The sequence below is a fragment of the Tyto alba genome, unplaced genomic scaffold (genome assembly GCF_018691265.1).
Source record: "Tyto alba isolate M040663 unplaced genomic scaffold, T.alba_DEE_v4.0 Super-Scaffold_46, whole genome shotgun sequence".
Lineage (NCBI taxonomy): Eukaryota > Metazoa > Chordata > Aves > Strigiformes > Tytonidae > Tyto > Tyto alba.
This window is the reverse complement of record NW_024881322.1, coordinates 2,971,551-2,992,589: the sequence shown is the minus strand read 5'-3', so window position 1 is coordinate 2,992,589 and position 21,039 is coordinate 2,971,551. Positions and strand designations below refer to the sequence as shown.

The 21,039-nt window shown below is 39.4% G+C and overlaps 1 protein-coding gene across 2 annotated transcripts in view; it reads left to right on the top strand.

The window, feature by feature from the left end:
- The window catches only part of GADL1 (glutamate decarboxylase like 1), an 86,919-nt gene that overhangs the window by 28,492 nt on the left and 37,388 nt on the right, over positions 1-21,039 (top strand). For both annotated transcript variants that reach the window (XM_042806532.1, XM_042806531.1), the window contains 5 exons: positions 2,935-2,999; positions 3,263-3,344; positions 10,576-10,775; positions 15,109-15,160; positions 18,176-18,265. In XM_042806532.1, the coding sequence (XP_042662466.1) occupies positions 2,935-2,999; positions 3,263-3,344; positions 10,576-10,775; positions 15,109-15,160; positions 18,176-18,265 (489 nt within the window). The remainder of the gene's footprint in view (positions 1-2,934; positions 3,000-3,262; positions 3,345-10,575; positions 10,776-15,108; positions 15,161-18,175; positions 18,266-21,039) is intronic.

The window sequence follows — 21,039 nt, the reverse complement described above, 5'->3', positions numbered from 1 at the left end:
TACCCAGAGAGCAGTTGAAGTGGTTCGCTGCTGAAAGGGGAGAAAATTTTGAGCAGGATTCCACAAAGGTCCGTCCTAGGTTAGAAGTTATCTGGTATCTTTATTAATAACTTGGATCAAAAAGAATATGCTGACTAAATTTAAAAATGACATCAAACTGCTTCAAGAGGCAGTGGGAGGACAGGATTAGAAATCAAAGAGATCTTGACAGTTTGGAGAAGAAAGTGGGAAAACTAGGCTACAGCTCAGTAAAGATAGAGCTATAAGTTTAAGCTGTAATCATCAACTGCACAAACACAGGCTGGGGATTGTTGGCTAGACGGCAGATCTTCAGAAAAAGATCTGGGGTTTGCAGTACATCACAAATCAGTGATAGTAAGCATTTTCAAATAGGGTTAAATGTTTTTCAGAATTGAATAAAGAAGATATATAAAATAATTCTCTCTTTCTGCTTGGAGGCTCCATCTGCTTTATCTAGCTTGTGTCCAAATAAAAAGCTGCATTTCAAGAACGTTTAGGACCTGCAGGAGAAAGATTAGAAACTAGTAAAGCAGTGAGGATAAACAGAACCATGTCTAGAAATTATGACCAGTGAGGAATGATTGAAAGCACGGATGTTATTTAAACTAGAAAATACCTAATGGTCTACAGATGCTTTAAAAGCTGATGTAGAAAGAAAAGGAATAATTTGTTCCCCTGACCACTGCAGGTATGACAAGAATTAACAATGTTTAGGACTGACATTTTAAATCAGTAAGGTTGTTATCATCAAACACAAATTAAGTGGCTAGGTTGTACAGTCTCCATTATTAGAAGTCTTTAAAACCAGACAAAGCCAGTGGTTCTCAGTCTTAGGTGCTTTCTCATTCTTCCATTTTATTTATTTATTTTTTTTTTTTGGTCAGCCCTAGATCCCTAAGCACTTGGTCTTTGAATTAGATAAAGAAGCATGGAGCACAAATTCATCTTGTAGTACCGTGGCTCAAGGAGAGATCGAAAGGTGGTGTGGAGGTGTCTGAACCTCCAGTACTATCATCGCTCTCTTCCAGACCTTCAGCAGTAGTTTTTAAAACCAATGCAGAAAGCAGCGCCAGTAGTGCTGTGGAGGCAGCAACTGCTGATGTCTCTGCACCTTATTTTGCACTTTGATGCTGATCACAAGCTGTGTGCGCTCACTGATGAATAATCTCTAGAAAATATAAGTGTTTGACAGAAATGAGTATGGCTGACCCTGCCCTTGGAGGTGGCACATGGTTGAGATGGCCCCTTGAGGGCCTGTCTAGTCCTGCTTTTCACAGACAGTGTGAAAATGTCAACTTTTTCAAATACAGACACCTTTGGATGCAAATTTTGTAAAGACTTACTATATTTCAGTGGGTTGCTTATGAATTAAGGAAATCAGGGAATAACTTAGTGACTGTTTTGGCTTTAGTGAAGCATAGAATGAGAAGAGTAAAATCTTCCTATGAATAGGAAGTTCAGTTTGATTGTCTTCCCATAACATGGCAAATTTGGGCTAGCTGAAGAAACCCAGTTTCAAGTCATGGTTCTGCCACAGGATTACTCTGAAGTTCGTGGGAGATAATTTACTACTTTAGGTACCACCTGTAGATTGAGCAGCAGCCCTTTCCTCATCAAGGATGTTGTGAGCATGACAACATAAAATATGATGCAGTGCGTTAATGTACTGCATTAATGAGAACGACATGTGCTAAGGCAAGTTATTAACCTTTCATTTCCCTTGTGAGCCTTTACCATTCCTGTCTCCTAGAGATAGCAGATCTTATTCTAATGTATGGCCTATGAAACAAATACTAACGCTAGATTTGTAGATCAGCTATGACATCTGTCTCTTTCAAGGGAAAAAAGAACAAAAGCCATGTATTCTCCATGCTTAAGTCAGGAATCTAAACATCAGTGATTTTTCATCAGCCCAAAATGTATGATTTAAAAAAAAAAAGAGACCAGATGTCTTGTGGACTGATGCCTCTTCCTCTGAGGTGCCTTGCTTATTTCACAGGGAATTTGCTTAAGTGGGTTTTGCCTGCATGAACACTGAAAATTCTTTTTTTCATATTTAAGAATAACTTCTCAAATGCACTGTATGATATCTATTGTTGTGTGTTCTCCTCACCCCTCCCTTGTGGATAAAAATTGTTTGAGAACTGCAGATTCACAGCACCTGATGGGTGAAGTCTGCTCCTTGCAGAATTCATGGATGAGAATCCCCTTCCCTGACTCAAGTTGCCCAGTTCTGTGTCATAAAAGCTTGTTGTTCGGGACCCTTTTATAGCCCATGGAGAGAGACAGCTGCAAAAGGTGTCACCCAAAGACAGGTATCTGGAATAGATGAGATGACACTCAAGGAGTTTTCAGGGGAGAGCTTCTCACTACAGAGAAGTCCTGGATGACTCAGACCACACACTTAGTTCTTAGATGACCTGAGGGAAATCTGGTGAGTCTTACTCTAATGTCAGTTGAATTGGTGGTAACAGGAATGCTGCTGTTGCCTACTCACTGACCTTGTTTTTCATATCCAAACTCCGTGGAAAATCTGAGCCTTGATTCAAAATAGACCTTTCTGCTCTCACTGCTTAGGTTTAGTCTAGGGGAACGGAAGCACCTCTGAGTATCAGGAATGTGTCTGGTTATGCAAGGACACTTCGGTTCATGCCCTTGCTTACACAGAAGGGGCAGGGTAGTTTGTGGCTCATATAGTGGCACAAACCATCAGTGCCTCTATTTTAGGCATAGCCCCAGACTGCCATCTTTATTTCAGTAGATGATACTAAAGGCAAAACTTAGTTTACTACACAGTCAGTGGACTAAGTTTTAAATATGAGATAAAACATGTTCAGAAATTATTAGTTGAAGCATTATCAAAAGATTTTTTATACCAATAATATTGTCTTGGCTCTGTAAATGTTCCAACAGGCTTCTTGGGGTGGCTCAGCTTTGATATCGAGGAAGCATTGCAGACTTCTTCAGGGCATTCACAGGTAAGTCAGTTCAGTTCATGTGCACACTTACCAGGGACTGAGATGGAAGTTTGTAGCCTGTTGGCCTTCATGAGAGCTGCGTTTTCCAGAACACATATTACTCTTAATTGGAGAGATTTCTGAACCTATGGGGGTGTGTGTGAGAGGAAAAATGGGAAATCTGATTTGTCTGCTTGGACTGTGTTTGGCCATTTTTGATTCGCTAGTACTCATGATTATAGGTGCAATTTCCACTTCCCTTTCTCCATTTATAAATTTCGCAGGGCTGATTCTGTTGCCTGGAATCCTCATAAAATGCTGTTGGCAGGAATCCAGTGCTGTGCTCTTCTGGTGAAAGACAACTCTGTAAGTCCTCCTGTCTTTTTTTTTTTTTTTTTTTTTTCTTTTCTTTGCAATGCGATAGGCTGTCATTGCTGTAATATGGAAGTGGAAATAATTAGAAAACAACTGCAAGTCAGTTTCACTACACTGCAGTGCAAAGGCTGAATGATATTATTTTGAATTTCACCACAAAATTAATAAAGGGTGAATAAGAGAGCAGGGTTAAAACAATCCAAGTCACTGTACTCGCCAGTGGTCTAATTTTGCAGCTGGTGCCCTTGCTAGTTAACTTCTGTACATGATTTGCATTCAGAATTGAGTGTTTTGTCACCTGGGTCTGCAGCACTTAAACACCAAGCTCATCAAAGTCCTCAGAATAGCTGTCATCCATTGGGACTGCAGCAGTACTGCATCTCCGTTTAAAGTATGCAGAGCTCTTCACATCCTCTTACATGGGTTCACCAGACCGGGAAAGGAGAGGGGTAGGAATTGGAGGACAGGTAGGTAAAGGTTCTGAGCTTTCTTCCCTCACTCTACTAGTTCTTCCTCATCACCAGGATGCTTTAAGCTTTCCAAAAGTCATGGCAAATTAAAAGTTCTAGCAAGCAAGCAGAGCTCTGATCTCAGGTGGCACAAAAGAGAGATGAGTCTGCAGTGTGATAAAAGTCCCTGCTTATATCTTTGTGGAATTCTTCTATCTTAATAAAGAAACCAGTAAGAGGTCAATTATTTCAAGTCCTATTTCAAACTCGGCCCTGCTAAAACTTATGCCCATTGTCCTCCGTCAGGGGTGAGTTTTAGCTTGTACTTCATAGGTTATGAATGACTAAACATCATGAAGATATGGAGCCCCTGGGGTTTGAATCAGTTTTGTGGCCATGGTTTGTAAATCACTTTTATAAATATCTGTCAAAACAGCTGATAGTTTCTATTCACCTGCTAGTGGTTAGCTATTCATGTAATTGGTTACTAACTTCTGGCAGGAAGATCTGAGGAGGACCAAAGAGCATAGATGATAATCAGCAGTATCTTGGAGCTGACTGCTCCAAGCCAGGGTGAGACACAGCAGGACAGCAAGGAGTGGGCCACCTCATTTTCTTAGAGAAGAGTCGGTGGGATTAAAGAGTATTAGACTCCAGGACTACTTGTCCATCACTTTATCTTTATGCCAGGATGAAAACCAAGCAGAATGAAGTTATTGACTAAGATTAATGTAGTGTTTTAATTGCAGGCTCGGGTAGAATTCAGTGCTATATCTTTAACTGATTAGGGCCAGTACATAGATATAGCCCCAGGTAATGATTAGACTACTTGGGCTGCATAGTGGAAATTTCTTGGGAAGAAAGAGAAAAGAAATGGAGAGGAATTAAATATTCTAGCTGCCTTGGCATTTAGAGTTACTTTACAAACAGTCTTCCAACTTCAGGGCTCTGTCAGCCTTTCTGTATTCTTCCATGGAGTGTAATATCTAGTAGGGCAATCCTATTCTGCTTCTAAATCACAGCTAGGCGATGTTGTGCTGGAAATACTTACGCAGCTGAATGCTAGATCGTTGAGGGGTGAAAACACAAGTATTACTGATCATATAATCAGATCCTGTTGTACAGTGAGACATGTTTTGGACAGTAGAAGACTTCTCTGCACAGGGAGGAGAGGGCATTTTACTTTGTGTTTAATTCCTGGAGAATTGTCACTTACATGTTTAGTGTATGTGCCAGTGCAGTCTTTATATGCAAACAGACACATACAAATTTGAGAAATTTCCTACCAGCTTTTTGAAAATACTGGAATACAAGTCCTTAAGAAAAAAAGATCAAATTCATATTTAAGACACTTTGGCAGAAAGGCCTTGCTTCACTTTGATTCTGTTCCATACCAGAACAGGCAGTTGAATCCAGTTTCCCGTTAAAAATGCTATTTTCACAGCATTAAGAGAAGGGATGAGTATGTGTATCAGTTTCTCACCTTGCAGCTTGTTCCACTTTACCTAAACTACATAAATACCTATGGCTGCAGGTGAAGCACACATTTATATGTGAACATAATTCCTTCATGCTGTGGTTAGGACGTATCTATGGGAGCTGGAAGATTTTGACACACATTGCTCTGCTAGTGAATGTTCAAGGAACCTCAAGTAGTTTCTGGAGTGGTGAATTCTGCAAGAAATCAGAGCAGCAAAATGTTCAACATAAATGTTAAGTCCCATTTATTAATCAAGCCCTATCTCCCTTTGAAGGTCTGATTAAGGAAGTTTTGTTAGCCTATCTTCCCATTTGCTTTGAGGTCTACTTGGAAACTGTGAACTACCTCAGGATTAGGGTTAGGTGATTATAAATGGACAAATAATCCCCCTCAGTCTCTCTCTCCCCGCCTTGTATAGATCATCTAACAAGCCAAAGCTTTGTATTTTACTTTATGTATGAAAAGATAATCTTGAGAGGGAATCATCACATCTCTGATGTAGTGGTAGCACCCTAATTTCCCATTAGCAAAACTAATAGCGACTCGTTTGATTTGGAGTTTTTTTTGTTTGTCTTTTTTTGCCACATAGCATCAATAAAGCTATTGATAGCAGTATTAATAGGCTTAAGGCATTGCAGGTGGATTATTAGAATGAAACGTTGTTTTTAAATGTTTTCCTATACAGATTAAAAAAGAATGATAAAATGTAGTGAAATGCCAATAGAGGATCTTCCAGCCTTAGTGAAACAAAATTGGAATGATTTCTAAATAAAGTAGAGATAGAAAAGAGAAATATGTGTTTGACTTGATTAGAAGGGTGAAGGTTTTCACCAAAGGGAAAGAGAGATTGGTTAATCCTCTGTAAAAGTTCAGATCAATGACAGTTGTTTTTCAGTGCTTAGAGCACTGAAGAAATGCACAGCTATCCCCTTTTCACTGCCATACCTTGGGTAACTTTGATCACTTCTGTAAAAAGACAGACTTATTCAGTCAGAAAACACTTGTATTGCTGTGGTGTGAATTGCAGTGACTGTTTAAACACAAAGCTAGATGGACTGATATTCTCAAAACATTAATGAGTCAGCTTTGTTCTTCTAAGTTCTTAAAATGCTATGAATCAGTCTTGGGTTGTACATACTCCCTTAAGACCACAGAGCTGCTCCAATTTGTCCTTGGTATGATCCATATAAATGTGAACATCACCACCATATAAATAGAGAACTAATGTTTATCACTAATGCCAAAGTTCTGTGACTCATTGGAGTGTAGCACTAGGTTAAGTAATTAGCAATCAATTCTAGGTAATGAGCATAATTTTCCTCTATTAGTTAAAAATAAAGTCTCAAAGAATGTAGCTAATGAAACCCCAGTTTAGCACAGAATAGAATTGATTGAGGTGATCATGGTAGCCATCTACAGTGTCATCTTTTCGTCATCATTAGCAATATCACAAAGATATCTACTTCCCTGATTCCTTTCCAGTGCAGCTGCATGAAATAATCTATTCTCATTGCTTTCTGCTTGGGGTTAGTACAACTGAGAGGTCCTTCTTGCCTCTTGAAGTGAATTACAGGGGTGGCCTTCTGCACTGCACTGCTTTTGAGAGTTTTAAAAAATACCACTCCGAAGATTGTCTTTATTGCCTCAGATGAGGCAAATCAGGAAGATGTTGGTCTTGGGGAAAAAGCTTAAGGAAAAAGATGCTTTGTTAATGAAATTGAAATTCACTTTTAACTAGCAATGGAAACGGAAAGAGATCAGGAGGCTTGTTGCAGGCAAGTGTGTTCAATGAGAAAAGTATTTTGAATTATGAAACTGGAACTCTTTATATATTGTTTATCAATAATTATTCATTTATTTGCCATCGATTAGAACACACAGCAACTATCCATAGACTTCATCAAAACCAAAGGCTATTTGAAACTTCACAGTTGACTAAGGCTTCCATGAAAATAGTATTTCCATTTTCTAAACTTTAACAGCTCCAGTATAAGACAGAACCACTATCGTTAGTGTCTGTACAAAGGGTAGAAAGATAAAAGATGCTGAAGAAAGAGTGTCAAACTTGTAGGATGGGATGGTTCGAATGAAATTTTTGCAATTCTTCTGAACAGATGAGGCAGCTCAGTTACTGTGTGGGAAAATGTTGGGGTCTTCTTTGGAGTGTTAGAATGTTGAGTTAGAAAACAGGCTTTTTCTTTTCTTTTTTTTTTTTTTTTTTGTTTTCTCTTTTCCTCTACTTTTCCATCATTTGACTAGGAAAACTGACATGATTTTTTTATGTCTTCAGCATGCTTGAGCCAGTTCCTTTTGAGACAGCAGTGATCAAGGAATAACTGGTTTCTTGAGCATAAAACTTGTCTTGGGATTTTTCTTCTTCTGTTGTCCTCCTGCCCAAACTCTGTTCTGTAACATTCCCTTTCTCTTCACTTCTCTTTCTCTTCTACCTTGCTTCTTGCATTGATCTGGCACATTTCTTTCTCATAAAGCATGATTTTTGTTTTTTTCTCCTGTCTGTCTAGTGACATGCTGGAGGATGTCACTGTACTTGCCTGTAGAGATTGACAGCAGGCAATATCTTCAGCAGGATTTCTTGAGCATGTTGCATTATTAGTAAGATAGGCAGATGGAAAAGGATCATCAAACCAGCACATCTCATCAGCTTTGGATGTATGAGGAGAGTAGGACAGTACCCACATTTTTTTTTTTTTTAATTAAATTAAATACGTTCCCAGGAATTTGAGTTCACTCAGAGGTATTGAACTATTTGTTCTTGTTGCATTTTCAATCTAGAGCATTTGGTTTTGAACTATGAAACTCTGTAGCTGTACTGTGATCTTAAGTGAACTTTTCACAGTCTTTCCATAGTATTACCGACTGAGTTTAGGTTCCTTGTGACAAACAGAAGTTATTATTTTTCAGACAACATCCATGAAGGGAACTAATATCCTGTGATGTCCTCTATTGTGCAACTGTATTACATTCTGATAAGGCAGAAGATAGTCCCACATTGATCAGCCCTGCTGTACACTCACTGCAGAAACATTGTGCAAAATTTTAAAGTCAGTAAGAAACAAAGCAATTAATGTAAATTTGTAGATGTTGCTACCTGGGGGTTTTTTTGTTTTTCTTTTTGTTGGGTGGGTTTTTTTTTAGATATGTCTAGTAAACTTGTACTTCCCCTGAAAATCAAGGTATGGAGATGTAAGTTAATAAGTCACAATGGCTTAACAGATTCCTGTTCCTGTTGTGCAGCTGGTAGCCGGAGCACACAAAGCTGCAGAAAAACTGTAAAGGATGGATGTTTCAGTGCTTGACTTCTCTTCTGTTTCTAATGTCATCTTCTTGTCTGTCTTTCTGAGGAAGTTGGAAAGCAGGTGTGAGAATCTTATACTGCAAAAAATTGAGCCCACCACTGGCTTTCCAGCTACAGCTACCATGTGCTGCATTATCACTCTGACTGCAGAGGGAGGGCAGCCACCGCCTGTTATTTCCCAAGCTGTCACATAAACAGGCTTTTCACAAGGCTGAATGTGCTGGTCCTGTAGCTGAGGAGTTCAGACTGAATTTGGTGTCCTTTTTGCAAACCAGCAGTATTACAATGGAATTGTCAAACCCCTACAGAAATTGTGGAGGAACCTTTGGTGGTGTTCTTTTGTACTCTATGAATAGGTGTGCAGGTTGGGGGTTTTTGTTTGTTTTGGTTTTAGTACTGATGGAGGAAACTGAAGAGGCTAGGATAGAGGGAGACTTATTCTGTGAATGTTAGTGGGTTTTTTCCCCTTTGATTTTTTTTTTTTTTTTTTTTGTCTTGACTTTTTTCCTCTATTGTCAGTTCCAAAGTTATTGGTGATGTACTGTAATGTAGATCAAGAATTGTACCTCTGTTATGGGAATATGACACTGTGATTAAGAGTGATGTCAGACACTGCCATTTTAAAATCAGACTTGCAGCAGTTGCAGAGAAAAGAATGAAGTGTGAAATACTTTTTTAGCTCATTCAAACTGAAGAGTGATGTTGGATTGGAAAAGGAATTGTGCTCTTTGAGATACTGTTTAGCAACTTCTGTCATGCTGTGTCCACTTCTGTTCCTTGGTCTGTTATGCACGGAAGACTACTGGTTCAACTGTCATTTAAATACATGTTTGCAGATCTGAATCAGAAGCCATAGCCATGTTTTTAACAGCATCTGAATCTCTATTTTAGTATTATCTTATAGATTGTGGTTTATTTTTCTTACCCATTTTTAATTTCATTGACAAATCTACAATCCTTTCTGTCTCCTGGGCTCCTTGTAGGGACACCGTCATCTCTGGTTTTGTAACCTGTTTTCTGCCCATCCTTCTCTCTACTTCATAGTATTACGGAGTATACTTTGATATTTCATTCTTCAGTCAATGGCCAGTCCTGTCTCTTCCCTTGTACCTTTAAACCTCTAACAGTCTCTGCATTTTCTGTTTCCCAGCTTTGCTCTTTGCTGGAACTTGCCATGTTACTCATTTATCTTTGACTGTTTTCTGCTGCTCATCTCTGCCCAGGCAGCCTCTCAGAAGTTGGAGGCTGGAGATTGCTGAATAAAAATAATTTCATTAACAAACCATATTTAGGGTATGCTAAGGTACCTTTTCTGAGGTTTATTTTCAAATGTTAAAATTGTCTGAACTGTCAAAAGAAACAAAAATTGGGGTTGTACTAATCTCATGCTGCTTCCACTCAAAAAGTCAGCCTATGCTAAATCCTCAGTAACTTTATTTTCTGGTAAGGGCTAAACATTTATTTCTTGGGGCTAAAGTCTTCCCTACCTGTAACTAACTGGGCTGTATACAGAGTTGTTTGTTTGACAAAGGAGGAATAGATTAATCCATTTGTGAACACTTAGGAAGCTTCTCAGGGGCTGTTCTTCCAACCTATAGACTAGAGCAGTGAACACAGGCTTCTTCTCCTCTCCCTTTCCCACTTACGTATGTCTTTGGGCAACTGTTTCTGTGGAACCTCTTCCCATGGCTTCTTGAGATCTGAGTCAAAATTCCTCTCAACCTGCAATTCTTCAGTGACGTTATGAAGAAAATAATAAAAAGAGGAGTTTCTTTGTTGTCAGTGCTGACTTCACTGAGTTCAGGTTCATGCAGGGTTCTTACACTACCCCATAAGCTTTGGGTAGTTTTCTGTACATCCAGTTGTTTTACTAAGTAGTTGGTTTAGACTGGGGGGGAGAAAAGGCTTTGGCTTGTGACTAATAAGAGGTTTGAAAATGCTTATCAGCAATCTAAGTCTCTGCTGTATTTCTGACAGGGCCTCCTGAAGAAGTGTTACTCTGCCAAGGCCGCGTACCTATTCCAGCAGGACAAGTTCTACGACGTCAGCTACGACACTGGTGACAAGTCCATTCAGTGCAGCAGGCGTCCAGATGCGTTCAAATTCTGGCTGATGTGGAAAGCGTTGGGAACCACAGGCCTGGAGCAGAGAGTAAACAGGGCACTGGCTTTGGCTAGGTACCACCTCGCAATTTTGTATATGTCTAGGCTGTTTAATTGACTGAAATGTGGACACTGCTGATACTCTTTATCCTTAAACAGACTACATTGTTACTTTTTTCCCCTCTCCTTTTGTTTGTGTACAATAGGAGGAACTAATAGCAATAAGAGTGTTATTACGTTTGCTACAATATTTAATAGCAATTCTTACTTTTAGCAATAAGCATAGATGTTGGTAAACATAGAAGTCCAGATTAGACTATCAATCTACGTTGTTTAATATTTATGTTATCTGAACCAGACATAGGACACATCTACCAATATACACCCTCTTATAACTGTCTGTTCTGGTGTTAATGTAAAAGGAGCCCTATGTGCCAGGCTCTGAGCTGTGTCTAGAAGAAGTGGGTTAGACATTCTTCTGTTCGCTTCATTCCTCATGACTGAGGAAACCCAGAAAGCTGATGTTGTGGGGAAATCTGTATGAGGACACCCCGTTAAAGTTAGGATGTAGTAGAGGTGTATGAAGCCATATTGTTCTGAGATACTGCTTGTTTTTTCTCCACAAGTTTGCTGGAATTCTTAATATTTACAGTATGTTCTGTTAGGGACTGAAGCACTTTTTTTCTTGCAACCTTCCCCTCGCTCACCCTGTTCAATTTTACTAAGTTTTTGGTCTTGCAGAAGGGAGTTTCACAAATGAATGCTGTGGAAGTCTTGTTAGAAGGTATTTCTAAAGTGATGTCTCAGTTTCTGGCAAGAAACTTCCATACACAGCTTGTTTTGTCTTCTGATAGAAGAATTAATATTGAACTAAGATGATGGCCCATTAAAAATAATTCACCTGAAGTATCATATTTATTCAGAATTAATACAAGATTAACCACAAAGAAACCTTCACCAATTCCTGGACACTACCATAAGTCAAGTAATTAATATTGGAAAAAGTCATCTGTATCATTGCCATTCTACTTTTGATATGAACTACCAAGTTGAAAGGAATTAATTTTTAGTGGAGTAAACAAACATTCAAAGGAATAGTCTCACTTCATTAAAGTCACTTAAAGAAAAGGTAAAAATACCCATGTCCTAAACCCAGAGTGGATTATAAGGGGAAAAAAAAGAAAGATGCAAAACCAGAAAAGCCCGAATGAACTGTGGCTTTTTTCTCTTATTTCTTCAAAGCTACTCATTGTTTGACTGGTTAAATGTTTCTTAATATCTTCTGGTTAAATTGCACCTTGTTTTTGTTTCGAGAAGCATTGTGCTGTTCTCTGTCTGTACAGAGTAATTCATTCCACTATCAGTAGGAGAATTCATCCTTATCAAGGTCACTGGCCAAGGTCGTTTGAGAGTGTAGTGATTAATGACTTTTCTGGGATCAATATTTTCTTTGAATGTTAGGATTCAGCTGGTGGCACTTTGAGGGAGTGACTGGGCTGTCTCTTCCCCTCCCGCTCCCCCCTTTAAGAAGAAATTTAATTCTTAGTCATTATCTGATGAAACATATTCCTTACAGTGGCTGCATTGCTATTTTGAATTTGCATGGACATGGGCACTTTGGAGCTGAGACATCAGGTTTACTGGGCACTACGCCAGATTTCCTAACTACTCAACAGCTGTGCAGCCTTTCTCCTGATTTCTTACAGTAGGTGTTACTTTGATATTGCAAAGATAGTATTTCAGTGTTCCTGAACGCAGACCTGGATTAATTCTGGAACTAATCTACTGACTATAGAATTTAAGAGTAAGATTACTTTTTTTTTTTCCCCCCATGGCCAGGCAGACTGGCAAAGGTTTTAAGGTAATTGCAGGCATGTATTTCTATAACTTTGTTTATTTGCTATTCCATTAGTTTCTTCTTGTTCTAGAGATGAATTGTGTTTTCAGTGTATTAGGTACCCCAGGAACATTGTGATGCTACTTATTTGGAAATGCTTATTTTTAAAATACCTACAGGAAAGCATCCTGCTGACCACTTCAGAAAGTTTTTTGCTGTTTTGTTGTTTTTTGTTTGTTTTTTTTTCCCCCCATTTCTTTTTGATGCGGGTGTTTTGCTTTATGAAGTACAGCAGAAAGAAAATAGAAGTAAACTGCTTTTAGAATACAACTATAACCACCTCTGCATTTTATGCTTCAGCATCTTTGCAGTTTTTCTGCCTGATTCCTCTTCTGACACCCACTCTTAGCAGACATATGTCTACTTTCACTACAGATCTCTACCCCTCATTTTCTCTAAGGCTTAATCATAGCAAATACCATTTCTCTGTGCACTCTAGTCCTCACTGAGACTCAGGCCCTTCTGGTGTTCTACAATCATGACATGATAATAAAACTCCACTGTCATCTGTGGAAAGATGCACAGGGTAAATTGCTCTACTGCCATCAAAAGGTCCTGGCAAGATAACTCATGGGTGATGGATTTTTTTAATGGCTTCCTTCTTAGGCTACTTGCAATATAGTTAAGAACATGACTAACAGTGTTGTGAGCTTGACCAACATCAGATATCCTATGTCAGATGGTGGTATTAAAAAGAAAAAAAAAGGCATTTATGGTAAGGGAAGGATAGGAAAGTGATCATACATAGGTTTCTTTTTCATGATTTGTTAAAAAAAATAAAAACCGAGGACCACTGTTTTGTGAATAGCCTGCTGGTTTTGCTCAATGTTGGTTTTAGGACACAGACTAGTATCTTCTAATCGACAGGACAAAAGCACTGAGTTACTTTTACTTAAGATGATTCCCCTGCAAAAACAGGTTTCCCCAATACACTCACGTGATATCTAGCCTCCTACTTACCTTTTAGCATGCCTCTCTTTCAACCTGAACAGTGGTGTGGGCGTTAACAGCCAGGTAACAAACAAATGCACGCAGTTGGATCTAAATGGCCATGGCAGAAAAGGCCCAGAACCTCGACTTGTTGTAGTGAGAGGAAACATCTTAACAGTGCGGGGCAAGTCGTGGGGCTGCGTGCCGTGGGAGCCGGCGCTCCACCGCAGCAATCGTTCTGCAGGGATGTGTGTGCTAAGAGGTAATGAGTCACACACACAGTACTTGTTAAGGATAAACAGCGTGACAGCTCCCCATGCTCTGTTTGGAAAAATGCCTGCCATCTGGGGTATTGTTTACTGCCTCCCCAGTCGACCTGTATCTGCGGCGCGCCTGTTGAATAGCAGGCGTTGCAGGTACAGCTGCGCTAGAGGTGTCCCCGTAGAGGCAGGTTTCAGGCATGTGGGTAGGACCAAGGTGGGTTATTTTGATGATATTTTTCTTCTTCAAGTAGCGGATAAAGGAATTATTTGTGTGATGACCAGTAATGCAGCTGCAGGCGGGAAAATGCTAAATAAATGCAGCAAAGTAACATATTCGTACACAATCAGTAGTTTAACTGTCTCAGTTTTATTGCTGTTAGATAGAAAAATCTTTGCGTCGAAGACAAAAATTCTGTTGAAATGGAAAAGCTGTATGAATTTGAAGTGATTTCTTTGGAGTTTTCCTTGGGAAGGCTTTGAGGGTGGGGAATAAAGAGAGAAGTCCCAGCTATGTCACTGTCCTCTTTGCTTCAGAATTCCTGTGTGATGTGTACGATGGCAAAGCTGAGGTCATGTTTTAAAAAATTTCTATAAATTAAAGCTGTTTGGATCCAGAGTTTTGATTCAAACTCATCTTCCCACTGAAGGCTTCTGTGTATTTCATACTGACAGGTGAAAGAGAAAAGAAATATTTATTTCAGTGTGCTGTTAGAATAGGATGCCCAGGGATTATTGTGCATCAGCAGTGGCTCACTGAATGGAAATGTGCGCTGTTGTGTACAGTGCAGAACAAGGACAGCACTGGGGAAATTGCTGGGCTTGGAAGTACAGGGAAACTTTTAAATTCTGGGCTAAGCTAAGAGGTCCTGGTCACAATAGTAGCGCAGGAGATGTCAGGGTGACCGTGAAATAAAATGGCATCACCACTTGAGAGAAAGAGATGGAGAAATTAATTTGTAGAGAGCAACATCGGTGGAAATTTGCATTGGAAAAGTTCACAGCCTGATGCAAATAGGATCAATTTGTGCCATGTGGCTCCACTGAAAATCTGTGCCTGAGGACTGAATTTGGCCTCTCCTCAGTGCTCCTTGGCTGGCTGTAGCCCTCATTTGTTTCCAGGAACTGATAGCTACTGCATTTTCACAGCAGGTGGAAATGAAGTTTAACTCTGTGGTTTCTCTGGGGGGAAGGGAGGAAAAAAAAAAGGGAAAAAAAAAAAAAAAAAGGGTGTGTGTTTAAAGTGATTACATGTTCAAATCTTTTTTGTGTTTATATATTGTTTGTTCCGTGCTTTAAACCCTTGCATTTTTAATTACAGATATCTAGTGGAGGAAATTAAGAAAAGAGAGGGATTCCAGCTTCTTTTGGAGGTAAGTGAAAATGGAACTGAACTGTTGTTATTGGGGAGGGTGTCTATTGTTTGATTTTGGTGTGTTTTTTTTTTTTTTAGCCAATTGCCTATTTGTATTTGAAGTACATAATTTAATAAGTTTATGTATTGGAGATACACGGATACAGTTGAACACACATAACATGCACTGTATTCCCTGTCATCACTCTACCTATTTTCCTAGCTTCTGGGCCTGTATTGCCTCAGGGAGTATAGATGAAGCACTTTTCTGTGAAAGTGAAGTCTGGCTGCAAAAGAGCAGTGCTTGCCAGACTGATGGATAAGTCTGTGCACTGTGTGGAAGAATATTTTGATCCTAAAACGGAAATTTTCTTTATTAAAGTCAGTGTTTTTTTTCCTTAATTCTGTTTCTACACCCATCTTCGTAAAAACTACCCATAAGTTGTGTTTTTCACTCATCTTTGCTGAACTTCTTGGCTTATTACCTGTTGGTGATCTTGCCTGGGGAGAGTGAGTAAAGGGGGCAGAGCTAAAGCACTGACTTTCCACCTATCCTCAGCTTTTTGGTTAATAAGGCTAATATCTGGGGATGCTGCAAAGACCTGTCATTTTTAGACAAACCTTCTGCATTGTTGTAAGTGTGTGTGTGTGTGTGTGTAAGACAGCTGGGTGTATAGCGTGAGGAGGAAGAGAGCACAAGAAGGAGGAAGGGAAATGGAATGAGTGCCACACACAGAAACTCATAAGCCATAATGATGCAGATTTGGTTTATACTTGCTGATGCCATGAAAGTTCTAGGTTAGGCTAGAAGAAATATGAAATATATTTTATACTGTTCGTGCAATATAAACTTTTCCCTTTAACTTTGAAAACTGTTAATTTGAAAATGCATACTGGGAAGGCTTACATAGACTGAAGGATTTTGGGCCAGCAGCACATGATGGGGTTACTAAAGTGGCAAGTCTGTTAAGTTTTTCTATTTTCTGTTATTCTGGAGCTTACAGAGAGCTCAGATCTACTGTAGATGTGAAAGCTGTTGGTGAGAGCAGAGGCTGCTGTTTAGTTCTGGCAGAAACAGGTCACCTGGACTAAAAGTGGGATTGGAAAGAGTGCTATGATTTGGGCTAGGAAGGTGAGGAATGGTCAGAATTCAACGACAGACTGCTGGGAGGCAGCTAGGCCCAGTTACACAAGCCCTTTTTGAAAGGAAGTTGGACTTTGGACAAGAAGGTCAGGAAGCTGATCCCCTGATACGTGCCGTTAGGAAAGTTCTGTAACTAGAACCGCTCTGTGGCCTGGAAATGCCGCTCGCACTTCAGTCATCTTGAACTCTTCTGTGGTACAGTTGCTTACCTGCTGGGATAAGAGCTGGGACAACAGAACCAGAAATAGCGAGGCATGGCTGGGGGCAGTTTAGTGTTTCTAGGATGAATGATGTATTTGATGTGTGAAAGGAAACTGAGATAATCAAGGAGGCAGTATAGGCAATGACAATATGGTAATATATGCCATCTGTCTACTTCTGCCATCTGATTTTAAATATTTTTAAAATAAACCCTGTAACAGTGAGCTAGTGCTTACACTCATGAGGAAGCCACAGCCTTTTCGGGGTCTGTGTTTATGTGTGTGCTCAATGCATGCTCTTTGGGGAAAGAAATGGGACTTTAAGAGCTGAGGTTTATTTCATTCAGTGGCAGCAGGTGGCAGGTTTGCAGCTCTGTTCCTGCTGACAACGATATTATTCTTGATGATTAAATTGTATTTAATGCATTCTTTGAAGTGAGGCAGAAAATGATATGAGGAGTTCTCAGTGCCCTTTCATGGAAGAACATGTCTCAGCTGGTGGCCTCTCCTCGTTCAGGAGACTGCTTGGGATTGTAATAGCAGCCACATTCACAGTGGGGCAAAGAGATTGTGTGACATAGCTACTAAATTTTTTTTTTTTTTTTCAACCAGTACTAATGAGGATGGCATGTCGGAGGGGAGAGGGGTGAGGGGTGTGTGAGTTTATAATCCAGGCCCCGGTTAAATACTGTGTTGCAAATAATGTAGGTCAAAATTGACTGAGTGGTTTTATGGGTAATATTGGATGGGATTAGAAGGCGCATCTATTCCTGGTGCTATTGCTATCTGTACAGGTAACAAAAAAAAATTAAACTTGTTCCAAATTATCAGGAAATGTAGAGACGCCCTGGATTGGTCTGCTGGGAACATTTTCTCAATCATATATTAAGCAGAAACCTCATAAACACAAAATGTCTTATTTTATAATGCGTGCTGAACAGCCATTCTTGTTGGGAGTCTTGCAGCTAACTCTCTGCTGAGTTTGAAGGCAAAATTTGTCTGGAGGGAAGCAGAGATGTGGAGTCTGAGTCTTTTCTCAAAAGGCCTGCTTGGATATCAGACAAGATACATCCAGGATATGGCACATACCTTCAAGGGGTCCTGAGATACTTATAAAATGTGGAAATTGAGAAAGCCAACATTAACTCCAGCACTCTCTAGTGTGCTATATGATATAAAAAGACTGGCATTTTTCAGTAAAAAATGACTAGGTGTGCAAGTGTTAAATGGTGACAAAAATTGAGTTTGTGTGTTTTGTGTAAAAGGCATCATAGGAAATTTCCATTTAAAAAAAACTAAAAAGAAAATGTGTTCTTCTCTTTAAAGTTGCCTCAATTTTAAGATCTGTAACTTACCTTTTTATGCCTCTCTTACACTTTTTTCCTAACCAAAGTTTTTAGTGAGCAAAACAGAGTTAAGTAAGTTATGTAGGAAGAAGTGAAAAAGGAACCCTAGCAGATTTCCTTTTTCTGACAGCAGGAGGAGAAATGGATGGATGGTATGAAAGTTATTTCTAGTTTCAAAAAAGGGAAACAAAAGGTGACTTGGAGAAGGAAGTTTTAATGAAAAGGGTATAAACTCAAAGGATTCCCCACCTCCCCAAAAAATAAAGCAGAACTCTTTGAGCTATAATATGTATTCCTGTCCCATTTGTTACTTCTCATAAGCAATCACTTGTTCTCTTGTATAGCCGGAGTATGCAAACGTTTGCTTTTGGTACATTCCACCAAGCTTAAGAAAAATGGAGGATGGACCTGAATTTTGGCAGAAGCTACACCAGGTGAGTGTCACATGAACAGCATTATCTGTAGCTTACTGATTTATCGGTGTGCCAGATAAGAATGTGAAATAGCCCTCAGCTTTCCTTACCATTAACCTATCAGTGGAATGGGGACTTAATCTTTAAATAGATATCGGTAGGATTTAAGTTTGTTTTCTATTTAGACAGGGCTAATTATTTTTTTTTTCTTAATGTAAGAGATGCAGGCATTTACAAGTATTCAGTTGACAATCAAACTGTTAGCAGCTGGCAGAACTGAGAGAAGAGGAACTGCTGTCTGCATCTCTTGTCTAGAGTATTCATTACCCGTTTCAGACACTTAACGCTGTCCTTGGAACTTGTCTTGCGTTATCTATGATAATCTATGATAATGCAAGTGAGGAAGTGCTTAAGAATATATTTCTGATGTTAAACAGCCCATAAATGACAACAGAAATACAATGGGAAGAACTTCACTGGTGAGTGTTTTGGTAACTCTGCCGTCCTGGTAGAAAATCATGAACATCTGAAAAAAGCAATGATAACATTTTGAAGCTACTAGTGGGTAATCAGTAGTTAAGACTTAATTAAGATGCCAGTAGACACTGTGGTATTATGTTTTACTGAATAAGCTATTCTGTGAGGAATTTAATTTGTTGTTTGCTCTTCTCTATAGCAGCTTTGGTGTTCTGCATTTATTCTTTCCTCGAATTTGGTACTAGAAATTTCAACTAGAACATACATACTATATATAAATGCATACTTCCTGTAACATCTGCTCTCCTTTCAGCAGTTTTCCTTTCACAGGAATTGCTTTCAGTTTATGCTGGATGCTGGTGGCTTTAGGGGTGAGGTCTTCCTTAACCCTGTCTGTATTGTTTTGGAAAGTATATTTAACTTTTGCAGTATAAAGCCTTGTGTAACCAGTGTGGATACAAGGGCTGTGCATTTACCATACTTTCACAAAGTGTGGATGGATTACGTCCCTTTCATACGGGGCTTCCCTTTCTCTTGTTAGAGTGGAAGGCATATATACACACACACATACACACCGAGCTGTATAACAACTCCTCTACCCATGGAGGAGTGTGGATTTCAAAAGGAGCAATGGGAAGGCATAGAAGAAATAATGCCACAACTGCCACCTTTTGATTTATATATGCTGTGGAAGGGACTGAGGAGGGAAGGGATGAAGCACAACGAATGGCTTTGAGCACATATATTGTGAGTGGCTTATTGAGCGTAACTTACTGCTTCTTTGCTCTGCTGCTTTATGGTGCTTCCAATCAGGGTGGGGAATAGCTGCCTGGGTTTATTTTATGTACTGATGTAGATACTCTAAGGCTGGAAATGCAGATTTCCTAGCCGCTGTTTTGTGGGAGAGAACTTTGAAGGAAAGGAACATGTGTGCAATTTCTCCCAAGAACCGAGCACTGCTGCAGATCTCACTCCTTCCATGGGCAAGGTGTCATTTTTTTGATTCTCTTGCCTCCTCTGATGTAACACTAAGAAACCCCAAGTCCTAAAAAAATAGTCTATTTCCTTCCTTCCCACAAAAGCCTGAAAAAAAATCTACCTCAAAACAGCCAAAACTCCCTAGCAAAGCAAGACACTGAATGGCACATTTTTTTTTTTTTTTTCCTGGAGGAGACAAATGGTGGTTGCTAGTTCTGTCGTTTTAGGCATTGCTGGGACGTTCTTGAACACTACAGAAATGAGCCTGTTACACAACTGTAACATGTTATTTCACCTCCCTGATTCTCTGCAGGGACAGGTCTGGCATTACTTTGCTTTTTGGATGCTGAGGCCCAGTGTGGGGCACAACATGTATCAGCAAGCAGATGAGATGACAGCACTTGGGTCACAAAAAATAAGCCTGACTTGACTTTTCCAGCTAATGTCAGTTTGTTCTAACACTGCTGATGCAAACAGCATTAGTCATTGTATTACATTAATCAGCACAAATATATGGCTAGGCAAGGGGGAATTCATCCTCATCAGAAAGGTGTAAGTGATAAGATGATGAAGACAGAGAGGTTGTTGCATTATGCCGTTGATGGGTATATGGGGATGTGTACGGTTTCTTGACTGGAAGTGCTTCCTGAATATTCCCATAATTTCACTAAAAAGAGTATTAAAATGCTTTAATTAACAGTTTGTCTTTTCACGCAACATTTTAACATCACAGTTATTCTGTTTATCCAGAAATCAATCTTCCTTTTTGTTGACCTGCACATCTGGCAATAATTAAGGAAATGTATGTCTTAAATCCCTTGAGCAAATAATTGATTTTATTCAACTGCTTGTTCAGCAATATTGTTCAGAATAACATACTGTCTGCTAAGGTTAGTTATATGAGTTTTAGTGCTGGTGAAAGTTGATAAGTGAGTAGCTCTGATCTGAAGTCCATAGCTTCGTGAAGAAATTGCATAGTCCTTTGCAAAATAACCCTGAAGGTTTTCTGCTGTACTGGCTCTTCTCTAGCTTCCATGTCCCACTTTATGTGAAAATATGTCGGGGTTGACTGGATCGCAGCGTGATACCTGATTCTAATGTTAGTCTTGTAGCTGTCCTACATAAACTATGTCTCTCAGAAGATTTTTTTTTTTTTTTAATTTATTTTTTATTTTTTTGGTAGTAGGCTGTTTCTTTGCTTTAAATTCTGGGGCCTTAGGCTTTAGGTGTAAAATTTGCCCTCTTCTGCAAACCAGAAAGGTGATAGGAAAGAGTGGCTTGAAGGATTTGGGACAGCCACTAGCTGGTCATTTGACTCATCACCTGAACACTTTAGGGGA